This window comes from Sciurus vulgaris (genome assembly GCF_902686455.1).
Source record: "Sciurus vulgaris genome assembly, chromosome: 3".
Classification (NCBI taxonomy): Eukaryota; Metazoa; Chordata; class Mammalia; order Rodentia; family Sciuridae; genus Sciurus; species Sciurus vulgaris.
Window position 1 is genome coordinate 103,040,316 of NC_136463.1, and position 15,638 is coordinate 103,055,953.

The 15,638-nt window shown below is 31.7% G+C and overlaps 1 protein-coding gene across 1 annotated transcript in view; it reads left to right on the forward strand.

The window, feature by feature from the left end:
• Positions 1-15,638, forward strand: part of ACVR2A (activin A receptor type 2A) — a 78,744-nt gene that overhangs the window by 34,504 nt on the left and 28,602 nt on the right. The window contains 5 exon segments of the mRNA XM_079132479.1: positions 11,278-11,485; positions 14,395-14,432; positions 14,435-14,503; positions 14,685-14,822; positions 14,825-14,838. Of these exon segments, the coding sequence (XP_078988605.1) occupies positions 11,278-11,485; positions 14,395-14,432; positions 14,435-14,503; positions 14,685-14,822; positions 14,825-14,838 (467 nt within the window).

The following is a 15,638-nucleotide window of genomic DNA, read 5'->3' on the forward strand; positions in this document are numbered from 1 at the left end:
GGTAACAGATATTTCTGATATTTTCATGAAGAACTGATTGGATAGGATAACGTAGAAATTGGGAAATCAAGTAAGGAAAGTATTGCTTATAGCCTAGAGAGAGATAATGATGACTTGCAGTAATAACTTTCTTACTCCAATGACACTTCCTTTAAAAATCCTGGTTTAGATTTTCTAATTCTGTTGTTTATGACTTATATCTCTTACATGAATTTATTCTTATTTTTAACTTTTATATTTTTTGTTTGATAGGCTAGTTACTATTTTTTTGTTTTTATTGACTAAGAGTGCTGGCATGAATAATTGGTTTCTTTATGGTTAGTTTGAGTGCCTATATGAAGGTTTACTTACTTTCTAAAGTATCCTTATTACCTGCCAATAAGGAGTTGATTAGATTACTGCTCTGTAGTATCAAGCAGTGATGACTAGTAAGCATTTTTTTGTATACTTAGGATATGTCCAATTTTTATATTTCTTTTCTTTAATTTTCTGGTGTTGCAAAACAAAACTTTTTTCTATAGGCATTAACATGATTGTTTTTCTTTAAATAATAAAGTACATTAATAAGGAAAAATACCTGAAATTCCCTGTTCTTTTTGATTTTTTGCCTTCTTTATAGGAGAAATTAGAATAGGCTTCATTGAACCTTCAAAAGTATCTAAAAATTTGTGAATTTCTAAACTTTCTGCTGTCTTTTTTTTTTTCCCCCTTTTCCCAGATTGAGGTTAGAGTCTTGTCAAATTTCAAATTACTTCTTTTTAGTATTTCTACTTACTACCTAGGTTTCAAAGTGCCTGGCATATAGTATAGTATGCTAACACTATATGTTTACTGATGGCAGAAGAGGCTCTACCTGTATGAAAGAAGTAGAGTTCTTTGAGATTTTATGTATCATGTCACCAAAATAGACTTTAAAGTTTCCTGCCAGGGTTGGAAGTGCTCGAATGGTGAAATCTTCTCATTCTGACGGAGAAAACATTGGGCTCCTGAATTTTTATTGTTCTTTGTTTTGTGGAAATATCTCTCATAAAGTTGTAAGAAGCCTACTTATATTGGTTAAAATTAGAAGAAAGCAAATTGAGGTCTGATACACATTGTTTATATTTTTAATTTATTCTTTATTGGGTTTTTAGTAATTTAAATATATTGCTTGGGCTCAATGGATAAACTTTTTAATATTTAGAAGTGATTGGTGGCAGGAAGATGCTTAGTTAAAAAAAAAAAAATTGAATTGACAGAACTAAAAATGTTTCATTGCCCTAAAGACATTTTATTTGAAAATTTATTCTCTTTCATCATATTTCAAACTTTTCTGTGTCTTTGAGGACAGATTGGACTTTAGGACAAGTTTTGGATAGCATTACTTTTTTGTAAAGTTTATAAACAGCCCAGAGCAGGCAAATAGGGAAGGGGAGTGCCTCTAGGCTGTGTATTAAGGTAGAAAGGGCACTGAAAGACCTAAGATGTATTTATAATCATATATAGACAAATTAATGTCTTCAATAGGAAAGAAATTATGTAACACAAAAGTAATAAGCAAGACTTTTAGTTTTATTATTTCTTATTTGATACTAGAAATTCTTTTCCTTGTAAGTTGAAGCATCATAGTTATACATATGAAAAAAGTTGATTTTAAAAAAAATAAGCTTAGTTAAGTGATTATCCAGTTGTAATTTAATGTCATAGTCATTTATCAGCTTACATTTTTTTATTTTGAAAGAACTACTGTATTGCTACTGAAAGCGACTCTTAAGAAATATTGTTAATTTTTTTGAGCTTTTCGTTAAACTTCCAGATATTGCTTTGGTGAAAACAATTATGGTCAGTGTCTCACTCTTGAACCGGCTGATTCCTCAAGGGTGAAGTTTCACATTACTTTCATAGTAAGCATAAATGATCAATTTTTACTCTTTTTTTTTGCATGTGTATATAATTGTTTGATGATTTCCTAAAAAGAGGCCCCACATTTCCCAAAGAAATATTAGCACTCAAAAAACCTTACTGTCTTTTTCATTTAAGTCTTGAAGATTGTTTTGGTAGGAAATACTGTGTTTATGTACTTCATTTCTCTTTTAGGAGCTCTATTGTGATTTTGAGAATCTACCTTTCATCTTTTATTTTCTAAATTTATGCCCAGTTTTGGCTTTTGTACATTTTTAAAACAATAGCTTATGAATTCTGATGGGATATTGGCCTCTACCTGTAGTCCCCATGATTCCCTTTCCTTGCCCCAAAATTAAATCTAAAATCAGAAATATCTTTTGTAAAATCTTAATAAAACTTATATCTACTTATACCTGTTTTGGTGTGAATCATCTTTTGAGTGAGTGCCAGAAGACTACATAGAACTATTTTAATCTTAAGACATGGGCATTTATAGATATACCCCATGTTTTGTGGCTACAGGCAAAAATTATTTTCTTTTGTGCTTTATCTTTGAAGGTATCTAGCTTATCCTGGGCAATATATCTTTTAGGACAGTGTAAATATCAAGTAAAGAGTTAGCAACAGGGAAACATAGGATAAACATGTATGGAAGCAAGCTTTGTTTTATCAGAAGTTACATAAACATTTAGAAATGCAGTCACCTAGTAGAGGAAAGGGACTTGGGGTAGTGGGGAGAGAAAGAAAAGGAGAAATACTGAGGAATGATATTGACCAAATTATATTGTTATATCGTGTGCATGTATGAATATATAACAATGAATCCCACTGTTATGAGTGATTATGATGCATTAATAAAAATATGGGGAAAAAATGCAGTCACTCAACCCAATAAACCTTTTCATTTTTATATATTATTTTTGTATGCTTAGGGAGGTAAATAAGGGACTTTGGTAAGCAAAAACTTGATTTCTGTATTCTGATTTGCTAATCCTTTTGATACCTATGATCATTTAATTGGTGTGGATATTACAGACCATTGTTTTTTGTTGATTGGTTAGTATGACTTCATGAGTTTCATTCCACAATCTTTAAAACACAATTTTATGTTTTTGATGTCTTCCAAATCTGTTTTGTCCTTTCGTGTATCATATCCAATACTAAACAACTGTAGAATGCTTCCATCCATTGAGGGCTGGCTTGTCAAATACTATTCAGAGCCTTGCTTATATCTTTATCGTCTCTGCCTATCTTTCTGAGCCACACCTTTTTATTTTTTTCAAATTTTGAGACAGGATCTCTCTAAGTTGCTTAGGACCTTGCCAAGTTGTTGAACCTGACTTTGAACTCCAAATCCTCCTGTCTTGGTCTCCCGAGTCACTGGGATTACAGGCATGTGCCACCACAGCCAGCCATAAATAAAGCCTTTTTCTAATTCTTCTAGACCTATGTGAATTGATTTAGTGCATATTTTTTGAGCTCCTATGTGGTATTAGCCACTGATGATACAGAGGTGGTGACTGTACTTATTTTGGAAACTAATGGGATTATTATCTCCAAATTCCTACTGCAGTTTTTGTAACCCCTATCTTGGTGTTTTTATTTATGGAACAAGCATATGATTAATTCTTTCATCTGCATGCATCCAATGTAAAGCATAGTTTTCTTAAAAAATTATTCCTTAAAATGAGTTGTTATATTTTAGTCTTTATACCATTTTTCATATTTTGAAGCTCTGTCATTTTATTTTTAATAGAACTACAGGATAAATAACCCTTATTCTAAATGCTTGGGACCCAGAATTGTTTTAGATTGGGGAATATTTTCATACACATAATGAGACATTTTAGGGAAGGGACCCAAAATTTCATTTTTGTTTTATATACACCTTATATACATCTCCTGAATTTTTTTTTAAAACAATATCTTTAGTGCACCTGTGTTTTGACTATGAGATGTCAATGTGTGGAATTTTCCACTTGTGGCATCATGTTACTGCTTGAAAAGTTTCAAATTTTGGAGCATTTTGTGTTTCAGATTTTTGGATTACGATGCTTAACATGTTACTTATGGAAATCACAACATATACCCATAGAACAATTCAAAAACTAACTGCCTTAGTATTATGTGAGGGAATATTTTTGTCTTGAAAATTATTTTCATTGAGAGTATTAGATATGACTTTTAAAATGAATTGCTTTTCAAAACATCTTAAATGGAAGTGAAGATTATACCTTTTAGGATACTAAAGATGACTCAAAAAGAAAAGTAATAAGGCACTTGTTGAAGATATAGGTAAAGTTTCAATATAATTGTTTTATTAAATTTGTGTTTGTGATTTTAAAATGTAGGGTTAAGTTAACAGGTATACATTGGACTATGTCAAATAAACATAAAAGATTTGTATATTTTAAGTTATCCAAGATAAAAAAAAAAATCTGCTCCTTGGGGAAAATTAGGGATCCTTCATATTGAGTGCTGCCTATACTACTTTTCAGTAGCTTGCAATTTTCTGCATAGTTGGATATCTGCCTAAACATAGTGAAAGACTGTTCAACAATACTGCTCGAGGTAATAAACTTCTGTATATATTTACTTATTTTAGGGTTTCCCGATGCCAGGAAGGATAGTACTAAACCAGAATTTCCCAGTGACTTACCTAAAATCATTTATTTGTATACAATTTTTGATAGGTTTATTTTTAATTTGTATTAGAAGATATTTTGGATTAAAAACATCATTCACTGTGATCTGTCTTTTGTAGCTGATTCTTTGAACATGCAGTCTGTCCTCAGAGTGGCAAGAGTAGTGATAGGTGAAAGGGAAACAAGAATTGCTTTTTGAGTTGAACTTACTATATTTGAAAATAACTTCATTAACCTTTCCTAGAAGACTGAGTTGACTTTGGGAAGCACAAGTTTAGGGTAGTCCTTCAGTTGTGTACTTTTTTATACATGTTGGTGGTTTCAGACAGTATTATAATAATTTTCTAGATGTGACCCTCAGATTTGTAAGTTGCCAAAACAGTTTTTTTTGGTTTCATTTAATGTTGATTGCATACATAGAAAAATTGTGATAGAATGAGTCTGGTCATAGGGCTATGAAAGACATTATCATATTAATCAGAAAAAAATGTAGTTAATTGTAAGAGACACTTTAATTACATTCACTTGTTTAGTGCTTGGTGGATTTTTATTCAGTTGTTATATTGTGTTTTCCCATTTTATCATTCATTAAATACTATTTGTGTTTGGAGGTCAAGTAATGTGAATGGTCTTAGACCTAATGTTTCTTTTTTAGCTTTTTGAACATGTTTAATTGTTTGACTCACAGCTATAGGTCATGCAAACTCTATAATGCGAAGGTTAGGTATTGCGATTGACAAAATCTAACCAACTGCAGCTATACTCCACAAATAAATACTTAAAGGGAAACTATAGTAACCAATACCTAGCTTCCAGAAAAAGATAGACTTCAAATTAATTTTGCTTATTCCTAATTTGGTGTCGGTTTTCTGCTATTGAAAGATGTTTATCTTCCTTGTTAGAAAGCTCAATACAGAATGTATTCTCACTTTAAAAACAGAGAGGGGTGACTATTGAAAATGGAATTAAGGAATGCAACAGATGGAAGAAAGAACTGTTTAAGCTAGGTCCAGATATTTTGTGATTGACTATGTCTGATAAGTCACCAAACATTGAGTGCTTTCTAACTTTAATGTATCATGCTAGATGTGAGGGATTTAATCATCAAGAAAACATACCATTTGCTAGGAAAAATTCTGATAGTCTGGTGGAGGACCTGTCATTTTATCATCACCTTGTATCTTCTATCTAAATGAAAAAAATGTCAGTGTAACTCATAGCTTCCCAAGTCCTTAAACTGTGCATCTGTTATCTTTTTGACCAATTGTAATTGATAAATAAAATGGTATACATTTAACATGTACAACATGTTTTGAAATATGTGTACATTGTGAAATGATTAAAAGATGTTAATTTACCTTACATGCATTACCTTACATACTTATATTTTGTGTTGAGAATGCTTAAAATCTAACCTCCAAATGCATTCTGATATGTAAAAGTACATATATAGATAGCTGATTAAAAATAATGAATAAAATGTAAAACAATTTATATTGGATCAGTTAGTGAACACCTTGGGAGAAGGAGTCCTGATTAAAAGACTTCTAGGGTTTTGATATGTGTATCTTGAGAAAACTTGAAAACTGTCACATACATGAGATTTTGCCTGGGTGGCTTTCTGAAAGAGCTGGACTTTCAGGAATTACTAGAATAACAATATATAGGGAGGGGGAGGGCATTGAAGTTGTATTTGCATCATATCCAGTTGTTCCAGCACCCTTTATTGAAAAGCTATCTTTCCTCTATTGAATTGCTTTGCCCATTTGGCAAAAATTAATTGGACATATTTGTAGTCTGTTTCTGGTGTTTTTTATCTGCTCTACTGATCTATGTGTATTTCTTCTTCCTGTACTGCGCTTGCCTTGCTTTACTAAAGCTAAGCCTTAAGGGGTGTTGTAAACCTTAACATTGTGAAAGTAGGAAGTGATTTCTCCCTCTTTAATCTTCTTTTTCAAAAAATTTTAGAATAAACTTGTTTAAATACAAAGAAATTTGTTAAATTTTGATATGAATTGCCCTAAAACTGTATGTAAGTTTAGGGAGAACTGACATCTTTATTAGACTCAGTTTTCCATAACATGAACATGGTATATCTCTTCAATTATTTAGGTCTTCTTTAGTTTATCGACATTTTATAATTTTCATCCTATGGATACTATATATTTTTTGGGAGGCTATGGCTTCATATTTTCTTTTGAGCAGTTGTAACTGGTATTGCATTTTTAGTTTCCACTTTGTTCTTTGTTAGCATATTAAAAAGTAATTGATTTTCATTTGTTGATATTGTATCCTGTGACCTGATTGAACTCACTCATTCTAGGAGGTTATTTTTTAAGGTATCTTGTGATTTTCTATATAGATAGTAATATCATGTGAAAATAGAGACAATTTTGTTTCTTCTTTCTTAGCCAATATGCCCTTAATTTCTTTTTCTTACCTTATTGCAGTAGCTAGAACTTTTGCGTACCATGTTAAATAAGAGTGATGAATGACTATTACAGCTTTGTTTCCTAAACATTTGGTCTTTCTCCATTAAGTATAATGTCAACTGTAAGTTTTGTAGTATATATTCTTTTATGATATTGAAGAAGTTCCCTAAGTTTTTGTTTTTTATTAAGCAAATAGGTGTTGCTTTTTGTGCATCAATTGATCCAGCCATGGGATTTTCCACTTTTAGCCAGTTGATTTTGTACATTGCATTGATTGATTTTTGAGTGTTGAATCAACCAACCTTCTATACCTGGATTAAGCCTGGTTGTGATGTAGTAGTTTCTCTTTTAAAAATATGTTGTTGAATTCTATTTATTAAAATCATGTTGAGAATTGATACATCTAAGCTGATGGGAGGTATTGGTTTGTTTTTTTCTTTCTTTGTTTTTTATATCCAGTAATACTGGCCCCATCAATGAGTAATGCCTTTAATTCAGTTTTTGGAAGAAATTGTGTAAAATGGATGTGCTGTATTATTTTAATATTTCATGTTTTTAAGGAACAAAACTTGAATTGTGCTTACATGCAGTTGCTTTAGGTGAAATTTTTTTCTTCTTCCCCCTCTTCCTCGTTCTTCTTCTTCCTGCAAAGGAAAAGTATTTTATTTTGAACATTAATTCTTCAAGGTTATTTTATGGCCCAGTAGTCTTCCAAATTTCAGATTCTGTGTATTGACACCTATTTGTCTCTCTCTCTCTCTCTCTCTCTCTCTCTCTCTCTCTCTGTCTGTCTGTCTCTCATATTCACACACGTACATGCACACACATACACACACACACACACACATGCACACACATATATATATGTATATATGTTTTAATGATAGGAGGAATGAAACAGTACTAGTCCTTAATACATAACCAGTACTTTGAATATAGAAATATTATCTAAAGTAACTCTGATGCCAGATTAGCTGACTAGACTTTCTGATTTTCTATAACATGAAACAATGTGAATTATGAATCAGGAAAATAATTTGAAAATTGAATTGAGGGACTTGCTAGCTTGTTCAAGGTGACAGTTTGTGACCTAAATTTCAGGTACAGGCCAAAGTCTGTTAAGCCAATGGTTCTTAACTAGGAATGAACATTAGAAAAGTAGAACACAAACATGAATATTATATATGTGTGTTTATGCGTATATGTATATGTATGTATGTGTGTGTGTGTGTGTGTGTGTGTGTGTGTGTGTGTGTGTGTACTTTTCAGCTACTGCATTCCCAGGACATGAGGAAATAGCACTTAAATATATGAATGTGTGAAAACGTAAAGGGAATTCTGATGTACATCATTGGTTAATAACCACTGTACTAACCCTGAATGAGTACCTTCTATGCCTGTTTATTTCTTTTAAAAATGGCAGCATTAATTATATGGAGTTATTTTGATAGAATAAACCTTTGGATAGAAACATGAAGTTTCAGAGTTTTAAAGTAGGACCTGCCATTAAGACTTAATGTATGTAAATTATTTTTCCATCTTTTTTTTGAACCACATCCTTAAAGTTACAATGTGAGTTTAAGAATATAAAAAAGTATATAATTTGGTTTATTTTATAAGTATCTTTTTATATTTTGTGTTTCGTTAGAGGTATGATAGCATAGAAACTGATTACAGATAAGTTTGAGGAGTAGTGGGGAGATTGTCTGTTTTCTCCATAAGATATTTTCTCTCTACTGATGAAAAATATCAATGAATTGATAGTCTGGATCTAGAAAATCACTCAGAAATTTTATTTACCTTTAAAAAATAAGTCGTATGAGTACTTTTTAAATAAATAAGATGGCCATTAGTTTTTCTCTTAGCTAAATTTACTCTGTCAAAATTGGTATGATACTGATGTTGTTCTCCCTCCCTTCTAAATGGTAAAATCCTCTTCAGAAAAATCCTCAAAATCTTTTTCAGTACAGTGTCAGACAGCTACTACTCCTTAATTGGAATTAACACCAAAGTTGCAAAGGGCAGGGTTCTCTTTGTTCTTCAGTTTTGTTTAGTTTAAGTGGTATTTCTGTGCCTCAGTGGAAACTTTTTTCAAAAATGTAAAATAATTAGATAGTGATGTTTTAACACAAATTAAATGGATAAAATTCACAGGACAACCATCCCTAACAAAATAAGCACAAGGCAAGTTAGTCATACTGTTGTAATTAGCATATTGTTTTAAGACAGGGTAGCAGCCCACACAAACTGTGGGTCAAATGTGACCAGAAGAACAATTTCTGCATTTTTAAATGGTTGAAAAATTTTTGAAAAAAATTTTTTTGAGATGCAAAAATTACAAGAATTTTTTATAGTGCCCATAAATAAAGTTTTATTGGAACACAACCACATTCGTTCATTTACTGTCTATGGTTGCTTTTGTGCTTCACAAGCAGAGTTGAGTAGTTGCGACAGACCATATGGCCTGTAAAGCCTAAAATACTTACTGTCTGGACCTTTACAGAAAAAGTTTGCCATCTCTGTTTTAAGATAAAAGTGTGGGCAGTAAATGATTGCTTTTGGGTTTTTTGGTAAAGGAGGAAACTTAGTTTGCTCATATTTTGAACAAGTTTCTGAAAAGGAATAACTTAGAAAATGGCTGTGTACAGGATAAGTAGTAGTAGCAGTCCTTCTTTTATAGACTGCAGTTGACAGTTACCAGCATAGTGTGCAATATGTCAGTTTATGCTATTATTTTTTCCCTACTTGAGGGGGAAGTCCATGGCGCCATTACTACTCACAGATACTAGTAGCTTATAATTATATCTCTGTGGTAGTACATTTGTAGAACAACTCTTTGTTGGACTTCTTTAGTCTCTCAAAAACCTCAAAGAACCTTTATAAAATGTGGGTTATATCTGTTAATATTGATCATATTAGAAATGAGGACAAATTTTTAAAATATTAATTTGTTTAAAAATAGTAATAATTATATTCTGTTAGTAAAAGAACAGCTCTTTATGAAAATATTTTCCTAAACAAAAAGAAATAAGCAAGAATTTTGCAAATTTTTTTCATGATTTTTGTAGAAGTCAACTGAATTTTTCTTTGTTCAATTTGTTGTGATATTTGATTCTGATTGAAGTATATGAATGAAATCGGGCCAAACACAGATATATAGTTAGAAAAAAGGAGTAATATTTTAATAATGTATTTAGATATTAGTGGATGTTTTTCTTTGACCAAACTCAATAAATGGTAGTTTCTTTCATTTTTTAAAAATCAGCTTTATTGAAATATAATTTATGATAGAATGAAATGTATTATTTTAGATGTGCAGTTCTATAAGCATAGTGACCCTTAAAATCAGGAAGTGTGAATTCTCCACCTCCCCCCGACCCCAGAATTATTTGGGGTCTTTTAGTTCCTTGCTTTCCCAGGTAAGATTAAACATAGTTTCTTAAAAGTTAGTTGGTTTGATATCATTGATGAACTTTTTGTCCTTTGTAACATTAAAATCTATTGATTTGCCTTGCAGTGGATTTACTCTTGAATGCTTTTGTAACAGCAGCCATAATTCATTTAGAAAATATTAAATTGAGTCTCTAAACTATATAGACCTTCTAAATATCAGCACATTTCATTATTTAGTAAAGGTCACATTTGATAATATCACCACTGATCTTATCAGAAAAATTTTTAAGTATCGGGATGTTGTCATGCTAATGGTGGTAGATACAAAGTTTTTCAAAATTCATATTTTTGCCTAAAGACAAAATTCTTATTTTTGCCTGAAAACTCAACATTTTATCATTTGCAATACGTCCGTCCATTTTTTTTTTCTTGAGGTAACAGTTTTACTTGGTTCACTTTTAAGAATTTATCTGACAGGTACCCAAATATGAATTTGTGTAGTCTACATCTACAATCATTCAGTGTGTTTTTTCTTAAGGCAATTGTTAATGCTTTGCTATGCAGCAGTATTGCATTTGCCTGTTTCCTATTTTGTCACACAAATTTTGAAAACAAGTCTAAGGATTGAGAGTTAATACAATTAATAGTATCTTCTGCTTTTCATCAAAGATATTCTTAAATGAAATGAAACTGGCATTGTCCAGAGAAATCTTGTGATGTATGTGGTCAGATTATTGTGGTTATTTTTATACTTGAAGTCCAGGGATTAACCTGGAAACATAAATCCAAAGTTATACTACTGGGAAGACAGTAAATTGTTGACATTTTAGGAACTCCTGAAGTTGCTATCTTGGGAGACAATCTCTTCTTTTATAATGGTAATATAACATGTTACAGTAAGTTGTTGTTTTATTATCTTATAGGTGCTATACTTGGTAGATCAGAAACTCAGGAGTGTCTTTTCTTTAATGCTAATTGGGAAAGAGACAGAACCAATCAAACTGGTGTTGAACCCTGTTATGGTGACAAAGATAAAAGGCGACATTGTTTTGCTACCTGGAAGAATATTTCTGGTTCCATTGAAATAGTGAAACAAGGTTGTTGGCTGGATGATATCAACTGCTATGACAGGTAAGAACATACTTTATTTTTTTGTGAAAGTATTGAGTAATTTTCCTTCACCCCTTCCCCCTTTTGAAATGAGATCAGTGCATAGATTTTCATATAACTTTTTTTTTTTGCTTTTTAAAAATGGAATTATAAAGATCATTATAATTATGCTCTAATGACAAGATATGTATTTCAAAATAAACATGGTGTGTTTATGATGTTTTATCCTTGATATATTTTGAATATTCTATCTCAGTGAGACCTCTTAAGGAAATATCATTTCTTTGCCCACGTTGTCAGAATTATGAACTTTTATGCCAATTTTAAGGAAAAAGGATTTTTAAAATTGCTAAATAAGAGTATATCTGTTGGAAAATCTATCCTCAAGGAGACTAAAACTTAATTGCAGTATTTAATTTCCTTTCAGTTTCCTTCTTTATGTATCTGGAAGAAATTGATCTTATCCCACCCCACTTTTTTCTTGCTACATAAGTCTTTGTTCTTTACCCCAAGAGACATTTTAACTTGACATTCAGAATTACAGCAGAACTAACACAATCCTAGAAAGCTACATTTTATTTAAAAGATCTTGTTTAAATTGTTCAGTACTGGAAGTAAAATATAGTGGTCATGTTATTGACTGCCTGTGATCTTTCTTAGTAAGAAGTTGGGTACATTCTGGAATGATCACTTATCTGTCTGAGCTACAGGATTTCCATTAGAGAAGAGTGATGCCACATACACTGAACATGAGATCTACTTTCAGGAGCCTTAGTTGATTACCTGAAATCTCTGATCAGTTAGCTACATGTGACTAATAGCAATATACATTGAATAAACCCTGAAAATGGACTGGGATTGTGGTTCAGTGGTAGAGCACTCAGCTGGCCCGTGTGAGGCACTGGGTTCTGATCCTCAGCACCACATTAAAATAAATAAACAAAATAAAGGTATCCGTCTACAACTTAAAAAAAAAAAAAAAAATATATATATATATATATATATGTACACACACACACACACACACACGCACACTATTAAAAAAAAATAAACCCTGAAAATTGGACTAGTTTCACATTTAATGAGAAATTAAAAGTGCAGTCATTTTGGTATATTTTTAGTGTTTATGGTATACTTCTAAGTTTGTGAGTTTTCCAGGGACTATTTCTTTACACTTACATTTTTAGCAGCATTTCTGATTATTAATCTCTCTGCTAAGGCTTGGGATCATTTTGGTCAAAATGTTCATCTTTTAATTAGTTTAAATTAGGGATTTCTTTTTTTGGGGAGATGGGAAATAAAAACTGTTTCCTACCTAAAAGCAGCATTTCCACATGTGAGACTCAGTGATGAAATGGGTTGTGAACCATTCACTGGAAGTCTGTGGACTGCATCATTATTCAGTGCAAATACTTGCTCTCTTAGAGTGATAATTACTACACTAGCTTTGTTTGGGGGGATTAAATGCTAATACAGAAGTATGTGAGGTTTTTTTTTATGCTCTAAATTTGATTGAAAAACATAGTAAGAAGAGTAAGAGAAGAGAAAAGCAAAAAAAAAAAAAAAAAAAAAATTCAAGTAGCATCCAAATGTGGAAGAAAAGGCAATGATAAAAGAAGAATGAAGCTGGGGGCGATGGCACATGCCTGTAATTCCAGCTGCTCTGGAGACTGAGACAGGAGGATTGCCAGCCTCAACGAAATGAGGCCCTGAGCAACTCAGTGAGGCTGTGTCTCTAAGTAAAATACAAAATAGGACTGAGAATGTGGCTCAGTGGTCAAGTGCCCTTGAGTTCAATGCCTGGGGGAGGGGGAATATGAAATTGGATGCTGAAAAGTAATTTTCTTGAACTGATTCAGCTAGGTATTTAATTTTATTAATCTCCTATAATTTGAGATATGAATCTGAATATTAATTTTTAAATTTATACATTTCTCCTTATACATTGTTAAAGCTTAGACATGTGTTTTTACTTTCTAAATAGGTATTAGTATAGATTATATTTCAAAATTTGATTTTGTTAAAACTATCTCCTTGAAATTTCTTGGAACCTTTTCCTTGGGAGTTAAATTCAACCTTGTTTTTCTAGCAGCTATCACAAAGATGCAGTGTATTTAAAAGTGTGATTCTTTTTTACTAAATGCATATAGCTATTTCTTGGTGGTTGATTAGGGATTATTCTAGAGGCTGACTCCATGTCTTTTCAGTGTCTAAGGTCTTAGGTCCTATTGACTGTCTTTTAAAAAAATCCCATCTAATTCTAATCAGTTTGAGTTACTGGGTTCCATTTGTTATTGTGTATTTGTTCTATACTTGATGCCTATCTCAATCTTGCTCATTGTGTTCAGGAAACAAATTTATTACTATTAAAAATGACAGTATTAATTCCCAAAGCTAGTTTGGGTTTCTGATTTTGAAATATGCTTCATACATGAAATATGAGCTTTTATCAATATGTGTGTGTACTTATTATTAAACTCACACAGATTTATATGTAGTTTTTAGTTTTTAATATTCATAAAAATGGGAAAGCTATATTTCCCATGAGCAAAAGCACTGCTAGACCAGATTGTCTCATTGACTTTATGTTCTTCTTCAAGCTTTTCTAATAATTAAAAAAAGAAACAAAAAAGAAGCTTGCCATAGATTGTTTATTAAAAACCATATTAAAGCATTAGTCTCAAGGGTCCATGTGAATGTTATAACTCAGCTGTTTCTGTTTTTTTCCTGATAAGATTTACTAATAGCAGTCTAGGATATTTTTGGCCTTGAGGAATGATCATTAGTCTGTATAATTAATGTGTATCAATAAAAATTTTTCAAAAATTGACTTTCAAATATTAATAAAATTTTTAAATTGAGTATATGTGACTCATTCATTATTTTATCCCTGAGAATATTGTTCTTAATTATTTCTCTTCTGTTTGTAGGACTGATTGTATAGAAAAAAAAGACAGCCCTGAAGTCTACTTTGTTGCTGTGAGGGCAATATGTGTAATGAAAAGTTTTCTTATTTTCCGGAGATGGAAGTCACGCAGCGTAAGTTCGTAGGAAAAGTACAGAAGTTTGTTCAGCATGTAGATTGAACACAAAGAATATTTGTGTTGATAGAATACTCCTATTTCTTCATATTGTTTTTCCCAAATATTTGACACTATGATAAACATTGTAGAATTTTGTAGATCAAATCTGAGTTGTTTTTCCCTTCCCCTTTCCACAGCCACTTCAAATCCAGTTACACCTAAGCCACCCTATTACAACATCCTGCTCTATTCCTTGGTGCCACTTCTTGTTAATTGCGGGGATGTCATATGTGCATTTTGGGTATACAGGCATCACAAGATGGCCTACCCTCCTGTACTGTTCCAACTCAAGTAAGTTATTGCTCCATACTTCGTACTCTTTTAATTTTATATTTAAAAGAAATATTACTATGGTGAAACAAAGCTAACACAATTATTTTTCCTTTCAAGTTAATGTTTGAATGTTTTATTGTCAGGGGACTATGACTAATTTTACAAACATTAATTTGCTATGTTCTAAACTTTTCTCAAAAGTTGAGATAGAGTAGAATGAGAGGTATTCCCATTCCTGTTTTTTCTGGAGAGTTTTGCTTTCATTCTAGTATGTTTAAGTAGGGGTACACCCTACTTTCTTCTTGAAAATTAATTAATGGTGGAGAAGAAGTGTTAATCATAACCCTTTTTTTTCTTTTTCAACCTCTTCTCTAAAATTTCTGTGCCTTTTTCAGTACTACTTACCCAAACATCAGGATGTACACAGGAAGATAACCAAGAAAGTATGGAAAAGAGAGGTTTCATAATTTAGGACCATAAAAGTATTTTAGGGGAAAGGAGCAGAAGAACAACATTTCTCATCATGTGTTCATGTGTCATTGGTAGTTCAGAAAATTTTTCTTCCCCTGTTGAAGACTAAAAACTTTTTTAATGCCCTAGATTTTCACTCACCTTACCCTAAATATTTCTGAAAACAGAGGTGTGATTAGTAATCAGATTAAATGCACTACATTTTCCTCATTCTCTACCATGTAGGACAATTGACCCTGGTCTAGTGCTTTACAAAGACTTTATGGAGGTAGCTTAATATTCTATAAGCCCAGGAAAGCTGATAACTTTTGGTTATACTTGCTTGAGATATTGCTCTAAATTCTTGT